The 14,504-nt window shown below is 39.3% G+C and overlaps 1 protein-coding gene and 1 non-coding gene across 4 annotated transcripts in view; both read right to left on the bottom strand.

The window, feature by feature from the left end:
• Positions 1 to 14,504, bottom strand: part of LMLN (leishmanolysin like peptidase) — an 80,125-nt gene that overhangs the window by 37,898 nt on the left and 27,723 nt on the right. For all 3 annotated transcript variants that reach the window (XM_033213262.1, XM_033213261.1, XM_033213260.1), the window contains exons 9-11: positions 11,481 to 11,598; positions 5,807 to 5,914; positions 2,523 to 2,599 (exon numbers count right to left, since the gene is read on the bottom strand). In XM_033213262.1, coding sequence (XP_033069153.1) covers positions 2,523 to 2,599; positions 5,807 to 5,914; positions 11,481 to 11,598 — 303 coding nt within the window. The remainder of the gene's footprint in view (positions 1 to 2,522; positions 2,600 to 5,806; positions 5,915 to 11,480; positions 11,599 to 14,504) is intronic.
• LOC117084605 lies at positions 7,494 to 7,596 on the bottom strand. Its single transcript, XR_004437535.1, has one exon. It is a non-coding gene; the product is annotated as a U6 spliceosomal RNA (small nuclear RNA).

Here is a 14,504-nt window from a genome sequence, read left to right as displayed (position 1 = left end):
TGGGCGCAGTGGCTCACGCCTGTAATCCCAGCACTTAGTGAGGCCAAGGTGGGCGGATCGCTTTAGCTCAGGAGTTTGAGACCAGCCTGGGCAACGTGGTGAAACCCCATCTCTATAATAAAAAATGTAATAAAAAACAATAATATTTTAAAAAAAGGCTCAAAAGTTGGGGAGATAAGAATTATCCTCTCCACTTATATCACCTTAATACAAAATCAAACAAATATGTAATGTAGCATCTTCCAAAACTTCTCTCCTGTCAAAGAACAAAGCTCTCACTCAGAAACTGAAGGAGTCGCAGCGCTCCGACGCCAAAATGCCTGCAACTTCTGCAACTACAATGTGAGTTACATTCCCAGCTACCTTGGTGTCACAGCAGGGTCAAACTGTCTGGACAGTGACAGTGCCCCTAGTGCTGTCCACTAACAATTATTTTAGCAGGTGCTCAGGCTCAGAAGCCCTTAGCCCTATGAATAAAGTGTAGAGTAAGTAGACTCCTTTGTGAAGGTGCATGTTGGTGAGTGCAGAATATCCTATCAGCGCTGTTATTCCATCACCAGGTGGGCACTCCAGCTACACATCATGAGACCCTCTTGATAACCGTTTCTTTGCAGCTCTTTCCGTATTAGCAGTCAACAGTTATTAAGCATTTGTCACATGGTAGGCACTTTGTTAAATGAAGGCTACGGTAGTAAACACATAAACAGAAACTGCTTTCATGAAGATCATGATCTAGTAGGGAAGACAGATATTAAAACAAAACAGTTGAAGTGTGATGAGTATTCCAAAGGAGAAGTATATGATGCTAACAGGGAACATAGTAACAGAAAAACCTAAGTCAGTATGAAGAATTCGGAAAGGTTTTTCTGAGGAAGCAACTTTAGCTAAACTCAGAAGAATGAGCACTAGTGAGGCAGTAGAGGGGGCTTTAGAAACAGGGGTTTCTGAGTAGTATTAGTGAGTTGTGAAATCCACTTAGCAGATCTTGATTAACATTTCTTTCTCTCTCTTTAAAAACTCAATACGATAAAGGACTGCACTGAGGTAGCAAGAGTAAGTCTTGTTTCATGAGTCTTTAGCTCGGTTTTTTATGTAATGCTCATACTTAGTTGGCACTTACAGTGTGCCAAGCACTGTACAAAAGGGCTTTACAAATATTAACTCATTTAAGTCTCATAAAACTCAATGAGATATGCTGGGCACGGCGGCTCATGCCTATAATCCCAGCACTGTGGGTGGATCACCCAAGGTCAGGAGTTCCAGACCAGCCTGGCCAACATGGTGAAACCCCATCTATATTAAAAATATAAAAATTAGCCGGGTGTGGTGATGCACACCTGTAGTCCCAGCTACTCAGGAGGCTGAGGCAGGAGAACCGCTTGACCCTGAGAGGTGGAGGTTGTAGTGAGCCAAGATCACGTCACTGCACTCCAGCCTGGGTGACAGAGCAAGACTCCGTCTCAAAAAAAAAAAAAAAAAAGAATAACTCTATATGTTCAAATCCTTACACCTCTTTGACCTCTCAACAGTGAAGATAGTGTCAACAATTTTCATGGTTTTAATGGCACCTCTGCCATTAATTTTCAAATTTGATTCAATTTTCTAATTTTCTCTCAGACTGTCTTAGAAAGAGTAAGAGGTAACAACGCTTCTACTAAAGCAGCTTTAATTTTTTTTGATATGTAGGGCTTGTATAAAAGATTTCACTTAAAAACAGTATTTCTGCCAGGCATGGTGGCTCATTCCTGTAATCCCAGCACTTTGGGAGGCCAAGGCAGGAGGCTTGCTTGAGCCCAGGAGTTTGGGACCAGCCTGGGCAATATAGTGAGACCTTGTCTCTACTTAAAAAAATAAACTAAACAGTATTTCATGGCTTCACCTGAAAGTTCTACTGTTTTATTATTAAAAAAAAAAAAAAAAGTAATTTAAAAATTATTTAGTCTTTCCTTGATATTGGCTCAGCCTCTGCTTATTCGAAAACAAATAATATCAGGGATTTTGTCCTAATTATTACTATGTCTCGGAGCCTCAAACATTTATTGCGGCCAGGTGAGGTGGCTCAGGCCTGTAATCCCAGCACTTTGGGAGAAGTCAAGGTGGGTGGATCATTTGAGCCCAGAAGTTTGTGAACAACCTGGGCAACATGACAAAACCCCATCTCTATTTAAAATACAAAAAATTAGCCAGGCACAGTGGGACGTGCCTGTAGTCCCAGCTACTCAGGAAGCTGAGGTGGGAGGATTGCTTGAGCCCGGGAAGTCCAGGTTTAGTGAGTCCAGACTGCCACTGCACTCCACCCTGCGCAACAGTAGTGAGACCCTATTTTAAAACAACCAACAGAAGTATTTATTGAATGAATGAATGGAGTTGGTATGAATAACGGACAGCTAACTGTACAAGATTCAAATAATTAATAAGTATATTTTGCTTCAGCATACAATGTCAGCATTTTCTTAAGCTATGAGCTCAGTATTAATTCATTTTAATAAACAATTCATATCCTATTGTCACAGCTGTCTTACCCAGTGTCCTCCATTAACGCCAGAGTGATCCGAGAGAGTACTCGATTCTGAGTGTGAGAACCAGTCATCGCTTCATTCTGAAAATCACCAACAGAGTTTAACTGGAGAATGAGATTCTCTGCAACTCCTAATACTTTCTGTAATTCCTCTGACATATATATTTAAAATGTTTCAGCTGTGAGAGGCTGACAAGACATTCATTTAAAAGCGGTGAAATACATAAACCTTTAAAATGACTAGACTGAACCTTGAAGTGAAATCTACTTTCTGCCCAAAGTGTTTCCACTGTGTACGATTCCCTTGGAATGGCAGGCAACTGGCATTTAGAACTCTGTGATGGCCAGGCGCAGTGGCTCAAGCCTGTAATCCCAGCACTTTGGGAGGCCGAGACGGGCGGATCACGAGGTCAGGAGATCGAGACCATCCTGGAGAACACAGTGAAACCCCGTCTCTACTAAAAAATACAAAAAATGAGCCGGGCGAGGTGGTGGGCGCCTGTGGTCCCAGCTACGCGGGAGGCTGAGGCAGGAGAATGGCGTAAACCCGGGAGGCGGAGCTTGCAGTGAGCTGAGACCCGGCCACTGCACTCCAGCCCGGGCGGCAGAGCGAGACTCCATCTCAAAAAAAAAAAAAAACTCTGTGATGAATGAAGATAAATCTATATGGAAACAGAAATACTACAGAAATAGTATACTCTCCAGGTAAAGCAAAGTGGGTGAATGAGGCAAATGCACAGATAATTTGGGGTCAGGGAGAACAGCTGTCTGAATTACACTGAAAATGTTTTCATAACCTTCAACTCTGTGATCACAGAAACATGTGCTAACATGAAAGCAAGTGTGACAGAGTCACGGGGTAAACGGACTTCCTTGAAAGGTCTGAAACATCATCAAGCTCTACCATCTACCCAATATTTTAATTCATATCATACAATTCCTATCAGGAGGTCACCTAATGATGAGGACTTCACTGCCTCTGACGGAGCTTATTTCATCTTTGGACACTTCTGAGTATTCTTTAAATCTTTCCATTGCACACCAGATGGCCATCTCAAGTACTGTGATACCATGCTTCAAAAAAAAAATAGTTCAAGGACACAAAATTGGTTTGAGAGAAGTTAATGTAATTACTACTCTCACAGCTTCTGCTGAAAGGCACAAACTTTCATTTCTGGCCAATCTACAGCTTTCTTAAGGGAGTCACTTGAGAAAATTTCTTAAGGAAAAAAAAAAGCCAAACTTCCCATGGAAGGAATAAATATACGTGTCTTCCATAAGTTTCCATCATTGTTACTTTGACAGTAATGACAAGCACTCATTTCATTCCTTCCATAATTTTATTAACTTTAGCATGATGTATGTAAGCTGCAACTATCTATTTAAGCAGATCTCTAAAAATAAAAAGACACTGGTTCTTATTTGGACATGATCTTTCTCAGCCAGGCTGGTCCTCCCATCTGTCTATTGTGGTCTTGAGATGCACGGGGAGGGGGAGAGGCACAGATGACAGCCCCTCCACTGCCATGTGGAGCACAAGAGGGACGCCTGGCTCTGCCGTGCTGGCGGGCTGTGTGTTCCTTCTAATATCCTTCTCTAAGGGAATCTTTTCTCAGCATGGCTTGATTAGGTCCTGTGGGTTTGACTGCTTAGTTGAATCTAAAAACACCAACTGAAACCCCATCCTGGGGTATCACAGATATAAATAAGTTGCTCATTACATTTTCTAAAATACAAAATTTAAACCATAGTTGTTCATTAACACAGAACCATTATGCTACATTCAGACAGAAAAAATGAGTAGATCCAAGAATACAGATTATTCTGTGAAAGTATGTGTTTCCGCAGTGTGAATGAGCTCATGTGAAATTAGTAAATAAGGGAATGGCATCAGTATAACATGGAATCACGTTGGTTCATTGATTTTCCCTGCATGTGACTATTTTGTGATGAAGCCTAAATACAAAGTATACTAAGAGAGCCATACACAGCAATACAAAAATGCTGTACTGTGTACAATGTGTTGCTCGGTATAGCCAGCGACTCTGCATGCAAATGTTTACTGTATGGTTCTCACAAGTCTATGTACATTTTACCCCGTCCTCAATACTCAGATTTACAATCCCCCATGCAGCTACCATGGGTTATTATTACTGCTGATGCTGAAGGTAAAGAAATGCTAGAGTAGCCAGGAACGGAGGTGCACGCCTGTCACCCCACACTTCGGGCCGCTGAGGCGGGTGAACTGCTTGAGTCCATGAGTTTGAGTTAAGCCTGGGCAACATGGTGAAAGCATCTCTACTGAAAGTACAAAAAGAAAATCAGCTGGGTGTGGTGGCACATGCCTGTATTCCTAGCTACCCAGGGGGCTGAGGTGGGAGAACCATTTGAGCCCAGGAGGCTGAGGCTGCAGTGAACTGAAATCATGCCACTGTACTCTAGCCTGGGCAAGTGAAGTAAGACAGAAAGAAAGAGAAGAAAGGAAAGAAAGGAAAAAGAAAAGGAAAAGGAAAGAAGGAGAAGGAAGGAAGGAAGGAAGGGAGGGAGGGAGGGAGGGAAGAAGGGAGGGAGGGAAGGAAGAGAGAAAGAAAGAGAGAGAGAGACACAGACTAGAGCAGGCTGGGTGCAGTGGTGTGTGCCTGTGGTCCCGGCTACTTGGGAGGCTGAGGCAGGAGGACTGCTTGAACCCAAAAGAGTTCGAGGCTGTAGTGTGCTATGATCATGCATGTGAACAGCTGCAGCACTCCAGTCTGGATGACACAGTGAGGCCCTGTCTCTAAAAAATATAAAAATTTTAATAAAAAAAATACTAGAGTAGATACAGGACTTCATTTATTGAAAATCTAATGTCTTTTTAAAACTGAGCTCAGAGTTCTACATGACTTATTTGTTGCTGTTATTGATCTGTTTACTTGTTTTTCCTACAAGTCTTGTTATTTTTCATGTCCAATTTTGAAGAAAAAGGTTTTTCAGGAAAGCATACATCGCATTATAGCAGAAGCACCTATAGTGCCTTGGAAAAAGTGAAAAAGTTGCATTAAATGAACTTTTAATGAACCCATTAAAAAATAAACAATTCTGCGTGTGTTTGCACATACATACATAACATTTATGAAAGTATATACAAAAAATGTAAAGAGTGATTATATCTGGAAAGTGCATCTGGAGAGCTGAAGGGGTAAAGGGACCTAAACATTTTTCAGTTTATAACCTGTTTGAATAACTTTTACCATAATTATGAATTATTTTCATTAAATAAAGTCTAGTAAAATTTAAAAACAAACTGACCTCTAATAACCTTTTTTCCCAATGGTTGAGCTCAGTACCCATACCACCTTGATTTTCAAGCTCCATTCCTTCCAGAACTGGACAATCAAAATGTTTTCGTGCTTCCTCCTAAGAACCAGAAAAAAAATCAGAAACAAATATGGTACAAAAGCACTGTAAGATAGTGGCAAACTTTTCATCACATGAATATAGTAAGTTAACATTAAAGACTTACTTCATTGAGAAAAGAGAATTTCTTTTTAAAATATGGTTTTTAATATAATTAAATATTTTGATGCAGTCACACTGTTCTTTGCTAGGAAATTACTACTTCTTTTAGCATCTTTTCTTCTCTCTGAAGATTTTCACTTTTGTACCATATAGTTAAAAAATGTTATAGACTAGGATGATTGACAGTTGTAACTCATGTCAATAACAATTTAAAAATTTTTATTTTAAATGAATGCAATTGAAATAATTACATTGAGCTAATACAGCCATCATTTCAAATACTTATTTTTTGTGAGAACATTTTAAATTTACTCTCAGTAATTTAAAACTGTGTAATACACTATTATTAACCATATTCACTACACTGTGCAATAGATCTCAAAAAAAAAGAAAAAAAAAAGTGTTACTCCCATCTGTGATTTTGCACCCTTTGGCCATCACCATTTTCCCCACCCCAGCCTCCATAACCACTACCCTCTGCTTCGGAGTTCAATCGTTTTAGATGTCACATGTGAAATGTGAAAACATTAGGTATTTGTCTTTCTGTTCCTTTTTTAGCACCATGTTCTTCAGTTTCACCCATGTTGTTACAAATGACAAAATTTCCCGCCTTTTTAAGGCTGAATACATTGTGTTAGTGGTGTCAACTTCCTGTGCAGTCTGCCGATATCTGTATAACTTGATTTCTCCATAACTTAACTATTAATAGCCTTCTGTGGACTAGAAGCCTCACCAATAACTGCACAGTCAATTCACACATATATTGTATATTTTATGTATTATGTACTGTATTCTTACAATAAAGCTAGAGAAAATAAAATGAACATATTCACTATTCATTAAGTGGAGTCGGTCCTCATAAAGGTTTTCATCCTCGTCTTCACGTTGAGGAGGATGAAGAGGAGGGGTTGGTCCTGCTGTCTAAGGGGTGGCAGAGGTGGCAGAAAGTCCACAAATAAGTGGACCCCAGCAGTTCCAACCTATGTTGTTCACGGGTCAATTGTATATAACACACTTTCTTTAGCCATTCATCTGCTGATGGACACTTAGGCTGATTCCGTAATGGGGCTACTGTACATAGTGCTGCACTGAACACAGGAGTGCAAACATCTCTTCGACAAACTGGTTTCAAATCTTTTGTATAAATACAGAACAAGGATTGTTGGATCATATGGTAATTCTATTTTTAGTTTTTTGAAGAACTTGCAGTTTTCCGTAATGGCTGTACTAATTTATACTATCTCCACATCCTCACCAACACTTCTTATCTTTTGTTTCTTTTCTTTTTTTTTTTTTTTTTTTTTGAGGCGGAGTCTCGCTCTGTCGCCCAGGCTGGAGTGCAGTGGCCGGATCTCAGCTCACTGCAAGCTCCGCCTCCCGGGTTTACGCCATTCTCTCGCCTCAGCCTCCCGAGTAGCTGGGACTACAGGCGCCGCCACCTCGCCCGGCTACTTTTTTGTATTTTTTTTTTTTTTTTTTTAAACTGGAATACTTCATGAATTTGCATGTCATCCTTGCACTGTGGCCACGCTAATCTTCTCTGTATCATTCCAATTTTAGTTTTTGTGCTGCCAAAGCGGTCCTCTTTTGTCTTTTTGGTAACAGTCATTTGACAGGCATAAAATGACATCTCATTGTGCTTTTAACTGTCATTTCCCTAAGGATTAGTAATGTTGAGCATTTTTTCATGTACCTGCTCACAATTTGCATGTCTTCTTTTGAGAAATGTCTATTCACGTCCTTAGCCCACTGTTTAAATGGGCTATTCTTACACAGTTGTTTGCATTTCTTGTATATCAACGCCTTTTCTAATGTGTGGCTTGCAAATATTTCCTCTCCATTTCTAGGTTGTCTCTTCACACTTTTGTTTCCTTTGCTGTGCAGAGGCTTCTTGGTTTGATGTAATTCCATTTGTCCACTTTTATTTTTGTTGCCTGTACTTTTAGAGTCCAATCCAAAAACTCATTGCCCAAACCAATGTCATGTAGTCGTCCCCTTATGTTTTCTTCCACTAGTTTTACAGTTTCTGGTCTTAAGTTTATTTAATACATTTGGAGCTGGTTTTTGTATATGGTATGAGATAAAGGTCAAATTTCATTTTTCTGCATATGGATATCCAGTTTTCCCTACACCATTTATTGAAGAGACTTTTTCCCATTGTATATTCTTAGCATCTTTATTAAACATCAATTAACCATAATTGGTTAATCATAATCAAGTCAATAATCATAACGTATTCTGTTCCATTCATCAATGTGCCTATTTTTATGCCAGAACCATAACATTTTAATTGCCATTCCTTTGCAGTACAGTCTGAAATACTGCAAAGCTGGAGGCATCACACTGCCTGAACAGCTTTGTTCTTTTTGCTCACGATTGCTTTATTTTTTTTTTTTTCTTTTTGGTGTTTTTGTGGTTCCATATGAATTTGAGGAGTTTTTTTCTACTTCTGTGAAAAATGACATTGGAATTTTGATAGGGATAGCGCTGAACCTGTAGACTGTTTTGGGTAGCATGGACGTTTTAACAATACTAATTCTTCTACTCCATGAACACAGGATACCTTTATATTTATTGTGTCAATTTATTTCATCTAGTTTTCAGTGTACAAGTCTTTTACTTCCCCGGTTAAATTTATTCCTAAGAATTCTGGTTTTTTTTGGGGGGGGGTACCTATGGTAAATGAGATTGTTTTCTTGATTTCTTTTTCAGGTAGTTTTCTGTTAGTATATAGAAAACTACTAATTTTTGTGTGTTGATTTTGTATCCTGCAACTTTTACTGTATTTATTAATCCTCACAATTTTTTGATGGAGTCTCTAGGGTCTTCTATATATAAGATCACGTCATCAGCAAACAGCAACTATTTCACTTCTTCCAGTCCTATTTGGATGCCTTTTATTTATTTCTATGGCCTGACTGCTCTTGCAATGACTTCCAATACTATGTAGAAGTGGTAAGAGTGTTCCAGATCTCGGAGGAAAGGCTTTCCATTTTTCACTAATAAGTATAAGGTTTGTTGTGGGTGTCTCTTGTATGGCCTTTATTGTGCTGAGGTACCTTCCTTTTGGACCTACTTTGGTTAGTTTTTAATCATAAAAAGATGCTGAATTTTGTGAAATGATTTTTTTGCATCTATTGAGATGATCACATGGTTTTTGTCCTTCATTCTGTCAGTTACTGATTTGCTATGTTCAGCCATCCTTAAATGCTGGGGATAAATTTCACTCGATCATGATGGATGACCTATTTAATGTGTTGTATAATTCAGCTTGTTAGTATCTTGTTGCAAAATTTTTGTACTTATGCTCATCAAGAATATTAGCCTGTAATTTTCTTTTCTTACGGCCTTGTCTAAATTTGTTATTAGAGTATTGCTGCCCCGGTAAAAAGAGTCTGGAAGTAATCCCTCCTTCTCAATTTTTTGGAAAAGTTTGAGAAGGACTGCATTATTAGTTCTTCTTTAAACATTTGGTGAAATTCAGCAGTGAACTTGGTCCTGGGCTTCTCTTTGATGGCAGACTTTTATTACTGATTCAATCTCATTACTCATTATTGGTCTGTTCGGATTTTTTATTTCTTCATGATTCAGTCTTTGTAAGTTGTATTTGTCTAGGAATTTGTTCATTTATTCTAGGTTATACAGTTTGTTGGTATATAATTGTTTATAACAGTCTCTCATGATCCTTTGTGTTTCTGTGGTTTCAGCTGTAATGTCTCCTCTTTCACTTCTTATGTTATTTGCATCTTCTTAGTCTAACTAAAGGTTTGTCACTTTTAACTGTTCAAAAAATCTATTCTGGCCAGGCACAGTGGCTCACGCCTGTAATCCCAGCACTTCAGGAGGCTGAGGCGGACAGATCACCTGAGGTCACCAGTGCTCCCTCTGTTGTGATACATCTTAGGATTAGTGGTACTAATTCTATAATGACTGATCATTTGGAGTCCGTATTAGTCAAGGTTCTCCAGAGAAACAGAACCAATAGAATGTGTGTATACATCTACATATATGTACACACAGAGAAAGAATGAATATGAGATGAGGGGAGGACGAAATGTCCTTTTTTTTTTTTTTTTTTTTGAGACAGGGTCTCACCCTGACCAACATGGTAAAACCCTGTCTCTACTAAAAATACAAAAATTAGCCAGGCATGGTGGCGGGCGCCTGTAATTCCAGCTACTCGGGAGGCTGAGGCAGGAGAATCACTTGAACCCCGGAGGCAGAGGTTGCAGTGAGCCGAGCTTGTGCCACTGCACTCCAGCCTGGGTGACAAGAGGGAAACTGTCTCAAAAAAAAAAAAAAAAAGTTGCTCAGTAGAATAAAACCTTGCTCACTGGGTTCTATCTGTCCTTTAGTTAGAGATTTCCAGAGATGGGAAATAGCCCAAGAGTAGTGAAAAACTTTGTAAGTCAGAGAGCTGTACAAAGTCAAGGAAAAGGGGAAAGGAGAATAGCCATGGTACCCAAATATTTGGCCCAGATATTCTGGATGTTTCTGTGAAGGTGTTTTCTTGAATGAGAGTAACATTGCAATCAGTGGAATCTGAAGAAAACATCACCTTCCATAATGTGGGTAGGCCTCATCCAACCAGGCGAAGGTCAGAGGAGAACAAAGACCCACCTCCCCTGAACAAGAAGTCATTCTGCCTTTGGACTCCAAGGACAACTCTCCCGAGTCTCCAGCCTGCTGGCCTATCCCATCAGATTTGAACTCACCAAGCTTCCACAGTCATGTGAGCCAAATCCTTGAAAGTCATCTCTTGGCCAAGTGTGGTGACTCATGCCTGTAATCCCAGCACTTTGGGAGGCTGAGGCAGGAGGATTACTTGAGCCCAGGAGATCGAGACCAGCCTGGGCAACATAGTGAGACCTCATCACTACAAAAAAAATAAACAAAATTAGCTGCGCATGGTGGTGCGTGCCTGTAGTCTCAACCACTCGGGAGGCAGAAGTTGGAGGATCACTTTGGCACAGGAGACAGAGGTTGCAGTGAGCCGAAACCACTACACTCCAGCCTGGGTGACAGAGTGAGACCCTGTCTCAAAAAAGAAAAAAAGAAATCTCTTCCTCCCCTCCTCTCTCATATTCTTTCTCTGTGTATACATATATGATATATACACACATCCTATTGGTTCTGTTTCTCTGGAGAACCTTGACTAATACAGACACCAAAGAAAATGATCAGTCATTATAGAAATAGTACCAGTGATCCTAAGAGGCATCACAACAGAGGAGGCACTGGCCTAAAGCACTGGGTGGGATAGGAGCCGTGAGAACCATTGACAAGTTTCCATTTCCTCAGATTGCTCGTGGCCCGTAGCTTTATTGCACAGCCTTATATGACTTTGCCTACTATAGGCTCTAAAATATTATCAGTTCTTAAACAATAATGATGAGTAAAGGAAGGACCACAGTAAAGGAAAAGAACAGATGGCTCATGAGACGTGAAGTTTGGTAATACTTACAACGACACGAGGTGTTACCAGGAGATACACAGTGTGACGAACTATCTTATTATCTCGAATATCCCATAATCTCTCCACTTTCCGAACTACTTTATCACTCCATTGATATAATCCAAGACTGTAATTATAGAATTAAAATACAATTATTATTGAAAATTCATCATTTTAAATGTAAAAATATTTACATTTACTGTAAAAAGTCTTTATAAATATCAATATGAAATTAAAATATTTGAGAACCTCCTATGTACCAAGTCCAAACAAAGTACTTGATAAGTATTTTCCTTTCTACATTTTTTTAAATTTAATTTTTTGGTTGGGTGCAGTGGCTCACACCATAACCCCAGTACCTCAGCAGGCTGAGGTGGGAAGATTACTTGAGCCCAGAGTTTGATACCAGCCTAGGCAACACAGGAAGACCTTGTCTCTACACAAAATTTAAAAATTAGCTGGGCGCAGTAGTGCAGGCCTGTGGTCCCAGCTACACAGGAGGCTGAGGCCGGAAAATCACTTGAGCCCAGGAGGATGATGCTGTAGTGAGCCATGTTCATGCCACTGCACTCCAGATGGGGTGACAGAGCAAGACCCTGTCTCAAAAACAAAATAAATAAAATAAAATAAAATTATCCAGGCATGGTAGTGTATGCCTGTAGTCCCAGGTACTCACAAGGCTGAGGCAAGAGGATCACTTGAGCTCAGGAGTTCAAGGCTGCAGTGAGCTATGTTCATATGGCCACACTCCAGCCTGGGTGACAGAATGAAATCCAGTCCAAAACATTTTTTTTAATTTATTTTTTATTTTTTGTTGAGACAAGGTCTGCTATGTTGCCAAAGCTGGCCTCGAATTCCTGGCCTCAAGCCATCTTTCCACCTCAGCCATTCAAAGCTCTGGGATTACAGGTGTGAACCACTGGGCCTAGCCCTGATAAGTATTTTCAAATTTCATCTTTTCAACAACCCTATGAGATTTTCATCACTATTCTGCAGATAAAGAGACAAAAGTTCAGGGAGATGAAGTAACTTGTTCAAGTTCACATAGCTAGCACTTGGCTAAGATGACAATGAATTACTTCCTTTTGACAAGCGTACAGGATAAAATGAAAGCAAGTTCACAGATATCCAAGGATATAAGGAAACATAACCAACAAAATGCCATATTAATTTAGTGGGAACGTAGAATGTATCTAATAACTGTGCTGTGAAGCTGATTATTCATGTAGAAAAAAAGGTTAAATCCCTTTTTCATCACATACAAAAATAAATTCCAGAAAGATATAAGCAAAAATGACAGAGTAAAAATCTCTCAAATTTCTCTCCTCTATGAAAGCAATAAGAAAACTACCCAAATTGGTGAAATCAACTTTTTAAACTTTGGAAATTAATCAAAGATTTTAGCAATGCAGAAAGCATTTATTCATGAAAAATGGATGAATCTCTGTAGAAACAGGAGCAGTGCGGTGCGTTTCCATGCCCTCTCTCCAGCTTTGGGGCAGCCTTGAAAACCGACAGCCCACACTCATGGTGAAAACAAGTAACCTGACAGCCACTGTAGCAGGCAGAACAGGGTTAATTGGGAAAATGAATTTAAAAACATGCTCTAACTATACATCTACAATAGATATAGTTTAGACTAAAGAACACAAATAGCTGGAAAGTAAAAGGATAAAAAGATATACTACATAGGCCAGGCGCAGTGGCTCACACCTGTAATCCCAGCACTTTGGGAGGCCAAGATGGGCAAATTGCTAGAGGTCAGGAGTATGAGACCAAACCTGGCAAACATGGTGAAATTCCGTCTCTACTAAAAACACAAAAATTAGCCAGGTGTGGTGGCACATGCCTATAATCCCAGCTACTCAGGAGGCTGAGGCAGGAGAATTGCTTGAACCTGGGAAGTGGAGGTTACAGTGAGCCGAGATCACGCCACTGCACTCCAGCCTGGGTAACAGAGTGAGACTCCGTCTCAAAAAATAATAATAAAATAAATTTAAAATAAAAATAAAAAACTAGATGAGCATGGTGGCACACTCCTGTAGTCCTAGCTACTCAGGAGGCTGAGGTGGGAAGATCACCTGAGCTTGGGAAGATCAACACTGCAGTAAGCCACGATCGTGACTGTGCCACTGCACTGAGCCGGGGCAACAGAGTGAGACCCTCCCTGTCTCAAAAAAAAAAAAAAAAAAAAGGTTGAATCCAGCATATAGATATAACAATTATAAACATATATGCACCTTATCAAAGAATCCCAAAATACATAAATCAAAAAAAATTTCAAATGCACTGAAGCTATAAATGTAAATAAATCAAATAATAATGTATTGGAATAAATTTAGGAGAATATTTTTATAATCTTTTGAGGCCTTAAGCAACAAAGAAAAAAACAGCTGGGTACAGTGGCACGTGACCGTAGTCTAAGCTGCTTGAGAGACTGAGGCAGGAAGCTTGCCTGAGCCCAGGAGTTCGAGACCAGCCTGAGCAATAGAGTGAGACTCCATCTCAAAAAAAAAAAAGTAAATAAATGAATTTAATGATAAAAAACTTAAAAACTTTTCTATACATGGCAAAAGTATGATAAATGAAGTAAAAAAAAAAACCAGGAGAAATATTTATAATAAGCATGAAAAAGGAGTAATATCTCTAATTTATAAAGAACTCCTACAACGTGATTAGAAAGGGATAATTAACCTAAAAGACTGGACAAGGAAAATAAATATACAGTGTACAAAGAGAAAATACCAATGGCTAAAACCACACTTCAATCCTGGAAATACAACAATGAGATACCATCTTTTAATCCATCAAATTGGGCTTAAAAAATAAAGCTCTATACTATCCAATACTGATAAAGTGGAAATAAGAGCACTCATACACGCCTGGTGGGAATGTGCTTTGCTATACCTTTTTAAAAAAAAAGTAACATGGCAGTTTCTATTAAAATTTATAGTGTAAACAGATTTTAAATCAGCAATCCCAGTTTGGGAAATCTATCCTGCATAAATAAAAGCACTGCTACAAAAGTAACAT

This window comes from Trachypithecus francoisi, unplaced genomic scaffold (genome assembly GCF_009764315.1).
Source record: "Trachypithecus francoisi isolate TF-2019V2 unplaced genomic scaffold, Tfra_2.0 Lachesis_group0, whole genome shotgun sequence".
NCBI classification, from domain to species: Eukaryota; Metazoa; Chordata; class Mammalia; order Primates; family Cercopithecidae; genus Trachypithecus; species Trachypithecus francoisi.
The sequence above is the reverse complement of the archived record's forward strand: the minus strand, read 5'-3'. Positions and strand labels throughout refer to the sequence as shown.